Below are 14,334 nucleotides of genomic sequence, written 5' to 3' on the forward strand. Positions count from 1 at the left end.
AGCACATGCCATTGCTGAAAGGCATGAAACTCTGCATAAATTATAGAGCTAAGACTTCTCTTAGATTCATTTTATTCAGATAAAATAGGTAAATACAATGCCAGAGTGTTCAAAACAATATAAATAAAGTACACAGAGAACATCATATGACATGGAGCAGGTGCTTAATTTTTTATTTCTAGGAATTATTGTTGGTGGAATTATTAGTAGCTATAATTGATGAGCAAACACAAAATCCATAAATATCTGGGCATTTGGGCCACATGCCTCAGGCAACGTGCTGTGCTTATAGCCGGTAGCCCTCTGCCCTGCTGGCCTCACAACTGACATTAACGTTCTGGCCAGTGGCTTCTCCCATCATTGCCAGGAGAAAAGTCACCCCCCCCTCCCCAAAATCAGTAAAGCGGCCCATGTCCACAGGGAAAAATACCCACGAGCAGCTCTCAGGTCCCTTGGTATTTTCTTCAGTCCTTAGTATTTCCCTCTGAGCACAGTTTGACAGAATCTGACCATGTTCTCCTTCCAGAAGCAGGCTTCCCTTCCCTCACTCCAGCATGCGGTGCCGCCTGCCTTCCCTCGCCTTCCTGGAGGCTCTTTCTGGGTCACCTCTGCCGGGACAGCCCCTCCAGCTGAGCCCTGCATCCTGACTCCTCCAAATTCCCAGGCCGGCTCTCTCCTCTCTCCTTACTCTGGACTCTCCCTCGGTCTCGCCTCTGACTCTACAGCATCAACTGCCACACGCGTTACGGCAATGACCATGCTTGACCCCTAACCCCACCCTTCAGTTAGAAGCTCCATAATCTGCCTGTTATTTGCTCCCCGATGGTTCACAGGCACTTCAAATGCAACAAGATCAAAACTGAATTCACGACTTCCTCAGGTAATAGTTACCTTTTTAAAAACAGAAACCTGACTAAATCATCCATGCCTACTTTTAAAGCCTGTGACCGGCCACAAAATATTCTAGCCTCATCATGGTGCCAATCTCACCCTTGCCCTGGGTGCTTCAGCAATCCACGTCTTTGCTGTTAGTCCTTGAAGGGGACACTTCCTTAAGCCTCCTTCCAACATGCTCTTCCTCTGCTTAGAACATCCCCCTCTCCTTTCCCAGACTTGCCCTCCACGGAGCTAAATCCTATTCACTATTCAAGCCTCAGATTTCACAAGATTTTGCCCGGGACAGCCTTCCTTGTCCTCCACCACGCTGAGATCTCCCTGTTCCAAGCCCCTGGTACCCCCGGCCCTGGTCTTTCCCAGCCCTCATCACGTGAATCATCTACCACAGGACCATTTTCCCTGCCAGACTATAGGCCTCCAGAGTACAGGGACTGCATCTGCTGTTCTTCCTTTGGTATTCTTGCATCTAACAGAGGACAGACAGACACCCATTAAATGAATAAAGAACATGGTATGTCCTGGAACACGGAACACCTGTACCATCTGCGAAAGCACCTTTTCCTCTGTGAGACTTTTCCTGACTTTTCATCTCTAGTTTCAGGAGTTCTGGCACAGCAAGCTTTGCTCACATGCCGGCTCACTGCGGTTGGTCTGAGAAGAAATGCCCTCGAGCCTTTCCTCTACCGAGAACCATGCACAGGCGCAGGCTGTGCGGACCGGGGAAGCACGGGATGAAGGGTATGGTGCTCCGCTAGTGCTATTCTCTCAAAAGCCCGTCTGGAAATGAGAGCGTTCACCGTCAACAGGGTCTTGGCACTTCTGCCGACCACCCTGTCCACTGGCACTGACCTTCCACCGTCTTTAGTTCCTCTACCTCTTCCACCTCTCATTACAACTGTTAAGTGAGGACGTCTAGTTAAATGTAGCTGATGAATACCATGCACTGAAGCTCCACTTTTCCCCGCAATGCCCCCAAAATGGCAGCACAGGATGGTTATGGGGAGAGGGGTGGAGGATGTCCCACACTCTCAGGAGCAGCAGGGTACATGCTCAGCTGTTACCTTCCCTTCTAGGAAGCCCACAGCTAATGGTTGGAAGTAAAAACTCAACAAGTAGCTACACAATGGTAATTCCGGGATGTGGAATAAATACAAAAGCTATCTTCTAAAAGAACTGTAATTGCTTCTGGAGAGCAAGAAATGTGACAAGGAACAAAAGACTTAGGGTTTGGGTTTTTCTTTTTTTTCTTTCTTTTTATTTTTTTAAAATTCTCAAGTTAGTTAACATACAGTGTGGTCTTGGCTTCAGGAGTGGAACCCAGTGATTCATCACTTACATATAACACCCAGTGCTCATCCCAACAAGCGTCCTCCTTAATGCCCATCACCCATTTTCCCCTCTCCCCATCCACCTCCCCTCCAGCAACCCTCAGTTTGTCTCTGTATTTAAGAGTCTCTTAGGGTTTGCCTCTCTCTGTTTTAATCTTATTTTTCCTTCCCTTCCCCAATGACCACCTGTTAAGTTTCTCAAACTTCACGTATGAGTGAAATCATATGATGTCTTTCTTTGACCTATTTTGCTCAGCATACTACCCTTCTGTTCCGTCCATGTTGTCACAAATGGCAAGATTTCATTCTTTTTCATTGTCAAGTAGTATTCTATTGTGTATATAATACATCTTCTAAATGTTTTTTTAACAACAGCTTTGTAGAAAAATAATCTACTTGCAAATATATACAACTCTGATTTTAGAACATGAAATTAAAAACAACTTTTAAAAAGCAACAGCAGGGGCACCTGGGTGGCTCAATCGGTGAAGTGTCCGACTTCAGCTCAGGTCATGATCTCACTGTTCGTAGGTTTGAGCCCCATATCGGGCTCTGTGCTAACAGCTAGCTCAGGGGCTGGAGCCTGTCACCAGAATCTGTGTCTCCCTCTCTCTCTCCTACCCTCCCCTGCTCATGCTGTCACTATCTCTCTCTCAAAAATAAACATTAAAAAAAAAAGCAATAGCAAAAACACAGCAGAATATTCAGCTGCTATTACACTAAAACTTTTTGGGGTAAAAAAGGTAACTAAGTGTTATCTCAGATATCCAAAGTAACAAAATGAAGGGATATGGCCAACATTACCACTAACACTAGAGAGCTTCCAAATGTCATTTACAACAATCAACACTACCGGTTTTTATCATTTATCAGACAGACCATACATGTATGTAGCTTCAGCAATCCAAAAGCACGAAAAGACTCCTATAAAAAAAGCCAGTAATTCCATATGCAGTTGACACTGCCACCATCCACCATCCTTGTCACGCTCCAAGCGATGTTCATGTCTTTCAGCCATGATCCTGGGTTTTCCTCTACGCGTCTAAACAGTACGCAGTTTGTGACTGTTTCCTGACTTATCTACTCTACCTGCCCTTTGGCGTTCTTCAACCACAACCATCCACTTCCCTTATACTCCTTCCTCCCACTGTGGATATATCACAATTTGGATTAAACCACTGATTATTTGCATTATTATGATTATGTGAATGTTATCTTCTCCTGAGCCAAGTGGTGCATTATCACAACTTTTCATTTTCTGGAGTTAATAAATGCCAGTTGTCCTACCTCTCCCATTTACTAGGCTATGCATTCATTGCTTGTTTGTTTTTTTTTTCCTAAATTCTCCGCAAGATGTATTAATAGCAAAATAGAAGTTTTTCCCAAAGTCAAATACATCAGATAATACACCAGTTCCATTTTTTAAACTCTTCCAAGACACCTGGCTCTTGAAGCCATCTATACCCTTCCCCGGTGCTAGCTGCTCTCTCACGCGACAAGAACACAGCTGTCATCCTGGGCCTTTCCATCGCCATGGCCTGCGTTAGAGCCCAGTTCTGAATCTAATGGCTTTCTTTTTTTCAACTGACCACCTCATTTTAATAAAACACATCTCCTATGGCTTCCTGAAATGAGATGTACACGGGTAGTAAATTTTACAAGATCTTACATGAGTAACCTCATACTTGAATGATGATACTAGCAATATCAGGATTCCCGATCAAAAAATAGTTTTTCTTCTAGCTCCTAGAGCTGTTCTGGAGACATCTGAGGTCATTCTAATTCAAACTTCCTTTTATGGAATGTCTTTCTCTCTGGTAGACTGCGTCCCTGACATTTGGGAAGATCTTAATGGTACGCTTTCGTGTAGTGGGCATTTCAGTGTGGAAACTCATAGCCTTCAATTCTAAATACTAGACTTGAAATATTTCTTATAAATCTCCTCCCTTCTATATGTGATCTCCTTCTAGAATGCCTCTAATTTGAATATTAAGCTTCTTTTATCTTTGCTCTCTTATTGTCTAGCTCTATAATATTTTTATTCTACTTTCTGGGAAAGTTCTTTGCTTTTACCTTTCAAACTTCCTAATTGTTAGATACCAACTATCATTTTCATTTCCTGAAGCACTCTTAGTTGTCTGTCTCTACTTTATAAAATCTTTTGGTTATTTCACAACTACAGTATCTTATCTCATGGGCAACATTAATTACAATGTTTGAAGTTTTCTTTTTGTGCGGTCTCTGACCTCCAGTTCCACCTTCTGTTGGTTTTGCCTCTCCTGCCCATTTGACATTGGACAACCCTCAAATGTCCGGGAAGCTCGGTGTGCTGACGGGACTTGTTCCTATGCTGGCTCCCCTGCGACCAGGTAATGCACTGTTCTCTTGGGACAATATCTCAATATGTAGAAGCCTCTTCTCAGATGCGATTCCATTTCTCCAGGAAAGAACTCTCCAAACTTCTACCTGGAGAATATGTCTGCACTCTAAGAGCTCAGAGGTGGCAGGTACCACCAGGCTTCAACATTCTGACATAAATTCTCACTGAATGCTCAGAGTTTCAACCCCAGCACTCCACCCCCACCCTGCGCTGGGCCTAATGTCCAGGAAGCTGGAAGGTTTCTGGATCAATCTGGAGGTTCTCTGCCTCAATTCATGAATCCAAAAAATAAACATTCCATAAAAATACGGAAGGCTAGATGTTGACAGAACATTTTTTCCTGACTTTGAGGCATGAGGAATAAAGGAATTCAAATGCTTTTAGCCCCACACCTATTCTCACACCCCTTCACCAGTAGTTGATGCCTCTATATTCTCAGGTTTTCCAAGGATAAGTCTTACAAAAATAAAAATTCAAATTAAATCAAAAATGAAATTTTAAAATGAAAAGAGATGCTATATGAGGATCAATTTTTTAGAATATTTACTTTATAGCATTTAATATTCTTCCATTAAAAAAAAAAAACAAACCTGTAACAAAATGGAGTAAAATCAAGTCAAGTGTTTCAAACAACCGCACCCAAGCTTCCTCAATCAGGGACCGCTTTCTAGTACGTGGTCACTGACCACATGCCACCTGCACAGGCCCTCCGTGTGCCCATCCCAGAGGAATGAAGGTCCCTCACACCGGCTCCCCCTTACCTGCGCTCCAGCTCCTCACACCAATCTCTCTCTCGATGTTTGTGTTCACGCCAAGGAATGAGCACCAACGAGTCGCCATTATAACTTCAATTTAAAAAAGAAGAAACAAAAAAAAAAAACCATAAGCATTTAAAATGCACACTACCTCACTGACTGGCTACACAAGGAACATGATGCAAAAAGTATCTCCATAATCTTAAACCTCCATTCCTGTTTATGACGTAGTAAGTTGTACGCAATACATACTGCATACAAGAAGTGGAAAATACCAAATCGCTGATTTCTCTTGGATCAGAAAATGGTTCAGAAAGAAAAGGGTAATTCAGAACAAAAAAGGACAGCCCTAGTATACGCTCATTTACCCATTCTAAAGCTTTCATCAAGAGCCTGTGTTGTATATTCTTAATATCAATGTTAAATGGCCCCATGCCCTCAAAGAGCTTACAGTCTAACGTGATCATAGAAACGTTCTCTAATTATGCTCTGCAACACAGTAACCAGTAGCTATGTGCCTAGGTACTAAGCACTTGAAATATGGCTAAGAGAGCTTTAATTTTATTTCATTTTAATTAGTGTTAATTAAAATTTAAATAGCCACACAAAATTGAATTTAAATCTAAATAGTGGCTACCGAATTTGACAGCACAGACCTGGAGGTGGGGTAAATATCTAGGGAAGGTTGAAAATAACACTAACTGATAAAAGGTGCAGACTCCCAGTTACCAGACAAATGGCAGCAGGCTGGAGTGAGTATGACTGCTGAGCTAACCCGGCTGCGGGGTGTGTGGGAACCTGTTAAGCCAGTAAATCCTGAGTCCTCATCGCAAAGAGAAACATTTTTTTCTTTTTCATCTTCTTCCCTTTCTATTCTACCTATATGAGGTGATAGATGTGAGCTGAACCTAGCGCGATAATCACTTCACAGTGTAAATGGCACCATCACGCTGTAGGCCTTCAGCTTATACAGGGATGTATGTCATTTGTTTCTCGATAAAAGTGGAAATAAAGTTTATCACCAAAAGATGATAGCAGGAGAATGAAAAAAGGCAAAGATCAGGCCTGACTGGATGGAATTAAGAAGAAATTTAGACAGAAAAGTGAGGTAAAGACAGCAGGGTGCGGGAACAGCGCAGAGCACCAGCATGTCAGGAAGCCCGGTCACCCCTCACCGAGCTGTGTGGCCCTCGGCACGGGCCTTTCCCAAGCAAAGCGCTTCTAACATGATCCCTAAGGTCCCTTTGGGCTCTAATATGCCATAAGCCATGACAGCTGAAACATTCTGAATCAAGACAACAAAGTTTTTTTTAAATGTTTAGTTATTTTGAGAGAGAGAAAACAAGCGCGCATGCACACACACACACACACACACACACACACACACAGGTGCAGGGTTGGGACAGAGTGAGAGCGAGAACCCCAAGCAGGCTCCACGCTGTCAGGACAGAACCTGACCTGGGGCTCAATCCCACAAACCATGAGATCATCACCTGAGCCAAAACGAAGAGTCGGATACTTAACCAAATGAGCCAACCATGCTCTCTCCCCAAGAAGACAAAAACTTTTTGAACAAATTTCAGTGGCTCTGCTTTATAGTTCAATAAAACATTTTCTCTACTTCTGAGTATAAATAGTAGCAGTTTTCTAATACTTATCATAGCTCCAGAGAAAGCACTGCACTTCCTTATATCAGTTGTATTTTGCACTTTCTTCTCTTACTGGGTTATGTGACATGCCTTGCACAGGAAACATCTGTAAACATTTGAATACTATGTGGACGTAGAGACTAGTCCTCTGGCCACGCCTGTGTGATAGTTTCAAGTAGAAGAGGGAAGCTGAAAGGTCTGAGAATGGGCAGTGCTATGCATCGATCAACAGTATTCCCATCAAGTTATTATTGCTGCAAATTATCCAAAGTCAAAACTCCCCTCTAGATACAGACAAGAAGAAATGTATTAGACCATAGTTTGTAAGCGCAGTATTCACCCACTCTGCGGCTCGTGAGTGCAGATCTTACGTAGCGTGGACCACAGACACATTTCTAAAGGCATCAGAGTTCAGGTTTTTAAATTTCTGCAGCACACGGATGATTATTTAGCATGGATGCCACAATTACCCTAGTTCATTTGTCACCAAACAAAAGCCTATTTTACTTTCTTCCATGTCAGTAACTAATACTTTATCACAGGCCACTGAAATGGAAAGCAAAAAAGAGAACATGGGGTTACAGTGATGATGCCAATCAATGCTCACTCTTCCAACATAAGAATAAATTATAGCAGTGAATTGAGGAACGGGGGGTGGGGTGGGAATGAACAAACGACTACTGCCTTTTCTAATTAAAGCAGACACGGTTCCATAGCTACACAAAATGCTTTCTCAAAGAATTTTGGAAAAAACGTATCACAAGTTTAGATCTGTACTTTCTATACAAAGTACATGTTAGATACAAGGGTTATAACGAAAATGATTAATAGTGGCATGGGCCCCTCAGCAAAATAATACTCATTTGGTAAAGACTAGAAAACTTTAAAACTTTGTTAAGCTTCACTGAGCAGAAATGGGTATGAAAGCATACCTATTTTTAACAAAACACGTATTAAAGACAAGTTCCGGCTCAGAGGTGCACTCCGGAAGGTAGTGCTGAGAGCCCTGAGTTACTAAAGCATTGTTTTTGCTGCATTTTGGAGGCAGAGCAGCGCTGGTGAGCACAGTGCTGGTCAGCGCTGCTGCAGGAACAGCACTGGCCGTACTACTATTAGGATTGCCGCGATGATCGGCCACGTTTATTGATCTGGGGACTAGACTGGGGACCAGACAGGATGAGAGGCATTTAACACACAAGCCCAGTTACTCCCCCTGTACTTGGTGATGTGATCTTCCCTGTGTTACGGTGGGAAAACTGAGGCCCAGGTTAACTTGCCTGTCCTCGTAAAAGTGACAAACGAAGAATCCCAAACGCGGACTTCCAGCTCGCACACTGCAACACCTCTAGAAAGCGCACTGAGGCTCCAGTCTCGCCTCCAGCCACAGATCCATTCTCCGGTCACCACTGCCTTGCTCCACACCTATGAGCCACCAGGCCAGATCTCTAGGTGGCAGGTAGGGGTCATTTGAGCCTTCCCAAAATTTAACTTTAGACAACCCAATAAGGACCAGTTACATGTATATTGAAACTACTAAATAAAACCAAACTCAATGAGTCGATTACTAATATGATAAAGCTAGCTTCTACCAAATATGGCTGGGCCTTGGGTCTGATCACCAACACTTAGGTAAAAACAAAAACCAAAAAACAAAAGACTTCCTTCTACTCTTCCATTTGCTTACAGAATGTTTCAACAAAGCAAATTATTTTAAAACAGATTTAGGAGTTTAAGATGCTTGCTATAAAAATACTCTAAGTTCTTTATCTTGCTTCAAATAACAGCATTTCAGAGACAGGATCTCCTCCTCACCCAGAATATAAATTTCTTGAGGGCAGAATTTTTGTTTATTTTGTCCACTGCCTCAATATCTAAAATAGTGCCTGGCATTTAGCAGGCTCTAAAATAATACGTCAAATGAATTATTAAAAACAGCACAAAGATTTTTTTTTAAGTGAGCACTATATGTCATCTATAGTCAATTCTTTTATAGAAGTGCCCTCTTGAGTATCACAAAAACTCAAAATTGGAATAAAGCAATGAAGGGGGACAATCTGTTCGTAAACAAAGATGTGCCACAGAAGTGTGTATATACATACAGAGAGAGTGTCTGGAGATCCGTGAGTGAGAACACAAATGCTTTCCGGTAGAGCCCCCTACCCTGACGAAAGAGCTAGCTACACCAGTGACGGTACACAGCTCATCCAGGCAGCTGGACATGTCGCGTTCTAGTGCAGATGCAGAAAAAAATTTCAGAATACCTATTTCTCTAAATCTCACCATTCTTTGCACTTGAAAATAACTGGTTCTACCACTACTTTTCCTAAAATGCCCAAAGTGTAGCTACTTATTCTTTCATAAGGTAAGTAGAATGATAACATTTCATTAATTCTGTTCCCAATGAAACTGAGTCCTGCAAATCAATCTGTAAATGGGCTTGGTGAAACCGTGGTTCAAAAAAACCTAGAAAACACACTGAAAACTTCTAGAAGAACTTCCTAGAAAACTTCTGAAGAGTTATAGGAAGCTGGGTGACTCGCAAAAGTTACACTTTGAATCTAAAGTTCCAAAAACACTTTGAATCTAAAGTTCCAAACACAGTATATTTACATATACTTTATTTCATCTTTGTCTCTTATTGTTTCCACTTGGCTTAAGAAGTCTTAAAACTTACATGTATCATCCCCCACTAAAAAAAGGAAGAACATGGTAAACTTAAATGTCTCGCTACAAAATAATGGCTGCTTAATTTTAAGATTCTTTATATTGGAACTCTGTTCATTGTTTTATTCCAAACAATAAGCATGCTGGTTTCATCTGAAGGTAACATTTATCTGTCAGAGGGAAAGGAATGAATATTACAAGTTCTATTATGTTCGACTCTTCTCTCACCAATGATTTCTCACACTAAATATAAATGTTTCCTTTCACAGAAATTTTATCAAGAATAAACTTACAAAAAGTTCTTTTGTTCGTGTTCCATGCCTTGGAACAAAAGGCTAAAGAGACTGTGTATTACTACTAATGGCCACCTTTTATGCACTGGTTTTAATATGTGGAGTTATATTTATTTCCTTTATTTAGCACACAAAAAAATGTTCTGGTAAATAAAGGACAAAAAGTAGTAATAATGTGAGCCCACATATACAACTACACGGTAGTTACCATCACTGAACAAATCAAACTGGTCTGAAAGTCAATGGGAAATAAGAAACTTAGTCATCCTTCAGACTGCCAAGTTGGAAAAAAAAAAAAACAACTATCTAAAGTCATCACTCAGAGTTCTCTTCTGGACCAATTAGTCAGTTTCACTAATCAATGACTCAGGAGATCCTGCAGATTAAAGAGTTGATGTGGAACTTCCCAGTATTCTCAGCTGTTGGCTGTGTATAAGACCACAGTGAAAGCACCACCACTCCAGGACTTGGGACTCTCCCCCTGCCTCCACCAGCTATATCCCTGGGACCCAGCTGTTTAATCTATTTAGTAAATACTGTAATATTATCTGCCCCCAGTGAAGACAAGACCAGACAAACATTTTCTTGAATTTGAATCCATTATAACTAGGAGAATGCTCTCCAAAGTCTGACCTCTGTGACAGAACACCACCCTGAACAGCTGTGAAGCCTTGATCAAGTTATTCAACCTGCCTGTGCCTCAATTTCCCCAGTAGTGAAATAGAAAGATTAATAGTATTAACCTCGTTTGGATTTGGGAAGAATCAAATTAGTACATCTGAAGGCTATGGAGGAGTGCCTGGCATGTAAGAAGTGTTCAACCATCATGAAAAGCATCATTATTCATAACACCAGCAAGAAGTCTTTCAGGGGCAGTGAGGTACAAGACCTATGTAACTGGGTGACATTTCAAGATCTACATGATGATAAATCGTAACACCACATAAACAACATCAATGATTATATTTACAAATACCTAACAGCTGCAATCAAGTCTGCTGACACCAGCCTGAGTAGATGGCACCCGGCCAATGCAATGAGCAGCAGTAAGAAGTGATGAGCTGATTCATGAGGTAGAAATAAGCAATATCCACAAGGCATCGCAGCTTTCCCAAATGCTTAACACAAAGTTTGAAAATAATTTTTTTTTTACCATTGGCAAAGGATGATTTGATTATTTCTGAGAACTAGTTTGTAAAATCATTAACGTTTAAGGGAAAGAAGCCACAAATCCCAAAGGAAAAAATTGCCAGAAAAGTTAAAAAAGGTTACTCTTTGCAAAGGTGTTTGCTAGCAATAAAATAAGGGGCAACAGAAGAGAGAAGTCAATGATAGGAAAACTACCCCCTACACCACCACCTCTGTCACCGATCCCTTGGACAGAGGGCCCTGATTTTGAAGTAGAGGCACTCAAGGTCCCCTGAACAATGAATACTTATGTTTGCTGTAAAAAGTTACTAGGGGAAAAAAGGCATTCTCAAACCCAACGTCAATGGCATATATTTTAATAAGAATAAGCTAAAACAGACAACATTTTAAAAATCCCCCAAACAAAACATGTATGTAGTAATTTTTACAGTCAGTATTTGGTGTTACACACAGCCAATATTTATAAATCTATTTTTTTCTATTTTTTTATTTTTATGATAATTGTTGTATTTATAATATTGCACTTATAGAAAATAAGGGCTCAACCTAAAACTGGTGAATTATAACTTTCATCTGTAGCACAAACTCGATATAGTTTCAGGGCTGCCAGATTTCACGCAGTAAGGGGGGAACACATATTACACGCGATGATACTGAATGATCTGAGGTCTAAGAGTCAACTAAGGAATAATGAGGACGATCCTCATACTGAGGAGACCCGAAACTACATGTGTCCACTGCCATCAGGGAAGTAACATAAGAAGAATCCAGTGAATTTCACTCCCTGTTCTGTTACTTAAACTGACATAAAACCAGCAGAGAGAATAAAAGCAAAACTCTCCTTTCACATTACTTGAAGAGAACAAGACCCTGACAAATCTCCTTTGGTCTATTAATTAAAACAGAAAAACCTTCCAGGACAAAGATAAAAGTGTAGGACATCTGAATTTATCAACTACAAAACTAATGAAATATACCAAAATGTTTATGAATTATATCCAACTCTGACTGTAAGGTTATAGTGCTAAGAGACTTTGAAGCAAAGGATTAGAGAGGAAAAGAATTGTTTTATCTTCCTTTTATTCACATAACCAAAGAAAACAGCAAAATAATGCCTATGCAGATCCCAAGCCACAGGAAGTGTCATTTCCCCACTGTCCCCCTTCAAGATCGTGCATAGTCCTACCTCTAGGCCTACACTGAATGGACATTTCAGACATAGTGCTTACTATGGATGAGCCCGAATATAAAGTTCTAAGTGATTATATATACACATACATGAATTCAAGTCTCGAGGGACAGACCTTATCTTCCCCCTTTTACAGGAGAGAAAACAGTGGCACAGAGATGTTTACTAACGTGCAAAGTCACACAACAGCCGCCGCTGGGATCTGAACCCGTGTGGCTGGTTCCAGAGCCGGTGTTCTCATGTGCTAGGATATCCCACCCAGCTGCCTCCCGCCTGCTCCAGCTCAAACCCCGTCCTCTCACGGATGTTCTCGGACCATCCCAGACCAGACTGCTCTCTTCCTCAAGTCTCCCTATTAATAACTAGACAATTCATGTGGCATTTACTCCTATTTAACCTTATGATAATACACAGGTGGTACCTTCTCCTCTGATTTTCCTGGAATACCTATCTATCATGTTCTTAAGTTTCTAGTATATATTTTGTTTCCCCATTAAAAGTAAATATTCCAGGGGAACCCTGGGTGGCTCAATCAGTTAAGTGTCCAACTTCAGCTCAGGTCATGGTCTCACAGTTTGTGAGTTCAAGCCCCACAATGGGCTCTATGCTGACAGCTCAGAGCCTGCTTCAGGTCCTCTTTGTCTCCACCTCTCTCTGCCCCTCCCCTGCTCTATCACTTTCTCAAAAATAAATAAATAAAATTTTTAAATGTAAATATTCCTTTCTTGTAAGTATTCCTTTGCATCCATCACAACTCCTAGTAGTAATATATGCACAGTGTTACATGAATAATCATTTTAACCGAATATAGATAGATGTATTATTTTATTTACTCCTCAAAAACCCCATAAGCTACATACAACAATTATAAATTCCCAGGTAAGCAAATTACAGGGGCTCAAAAATCATCACTGACTTACTGAGTGAATGAATAAATGATCATCAGCAGGAAGAGATCCACTGATACTCTCTTAATTCTAGTATCAGAGCTCTCAAAAGCAAAGAACAACAACAACAATAAAAAATCTTAAGAACTGGAAAAGTAAGATTCAGTCAAGATATAAAACTTAGTTTGGACCACATGAAAAATTGCTCAATATCACTAACCATCAGGGATATGCAAATCAAAGCCACAATGAGAGATCCCATTATATCTGTCAGAATGGCTAGCATCAAGACAAATAAGTCTTGGCAAGGATGTGGAGAAAAAAGAAACTTCTTCATTTGCTGTTGGTGGGAAAAGTAAATTGGTGTAGTCAATGTGGGTGACACTACGGAGGTTCCTCAAAACCATATGATCCAGTCATTTCACTACTGTAATATTTACACAAAGAAAACGAAAACACTAATTTGAAAAGATATATGCACCCTTATGTTTACTGCAGCATTATGTCCAATAGCTAAGATATATAAGCAACCCAAGTGTCCATCGATAGATGAACAGATAAAGATGTGTACACGTAAAAAAAAAGATGTGTACATGTACACACACACACGTACACACACACACACACACACACAGGAATATTACTCAGCCATTAAAAAACAAAGGTTGAGATTTTCCTATTTGTGACAACACAGATGGGCCTAGAGGGTTTTGTGTTCAGTAAAATAAGTGACACAGAGAAAGATAAATACCATATGAATTCACTTATATGTGGAATCTAAAAAACAAAACAAACGAATACACAAAGGAAAAGCAGAAACTGACCCTTATAAATACAGAGAACTGGTGGTTACCAGAGGGGAGGTGGATGGGGGGATGGACAAAATGGCTGAAGGGTAGTGGGAGATACAGGTTTCCAGTTGTGAATGAATCCGTCACACGAATAAAGGCACAGCACAGGAATACAGCCGACGGGACTGTAAGAGTGCCGTACGGGGACAGACGGTAAGCACTAAGCATGCTGCAGTGAGCACAGCATAATGTACAAATGTGTCGAATCTCTATGTTGGGAAACTAATTTGACATCGAAACTGATCTGACCTACAATGTGTATCAACTTTATTTCAACTTACAAAAGGGAAAA

The 14,334-nt window shown here is 40.9% G+C and overlaps 1 protein-coding gene across 1 annotated transcript in view; it reads right to left on the reverse strand.

Moving 5' to 3' along the window:
* NBAS (NBAS subunit of NRZ tethering complex) overlaps positions 1-14,334 on the reverse strand; it is a 334,140-nt gene that overhangs the window by 205,594 nt on the left and 114,212 nt on the right. The window contains exon 22 of the mRNA XM_077750930.1: positions 5,367-5,450. Within this exon, the coding sequence (XP_077607056.1) occupies positions 5,367-5,450 (84 nt within the window). The remainder of the gene's footprint in view (positions 1-5,366; positions 5,451-14,334) is intronic.

Source organism: Crocuta crocuta, unplaced genomic scaffold, assembly GCF_008692635.1.
Source record: "Crocuta crocuta isolate KB4526 unplaced genomic scaffold, BGI_CrCroc_1.0 scaffold129, whole genome shotgun sequence".
In the NCBI taxonomy this organism is placed as follows: domain Eukaryota; kingdom Metazoa; phylum Chordata; class Mammalia; order Carnivora; family Hyaenidae; genus Crocuta; species Crocuta crocuta.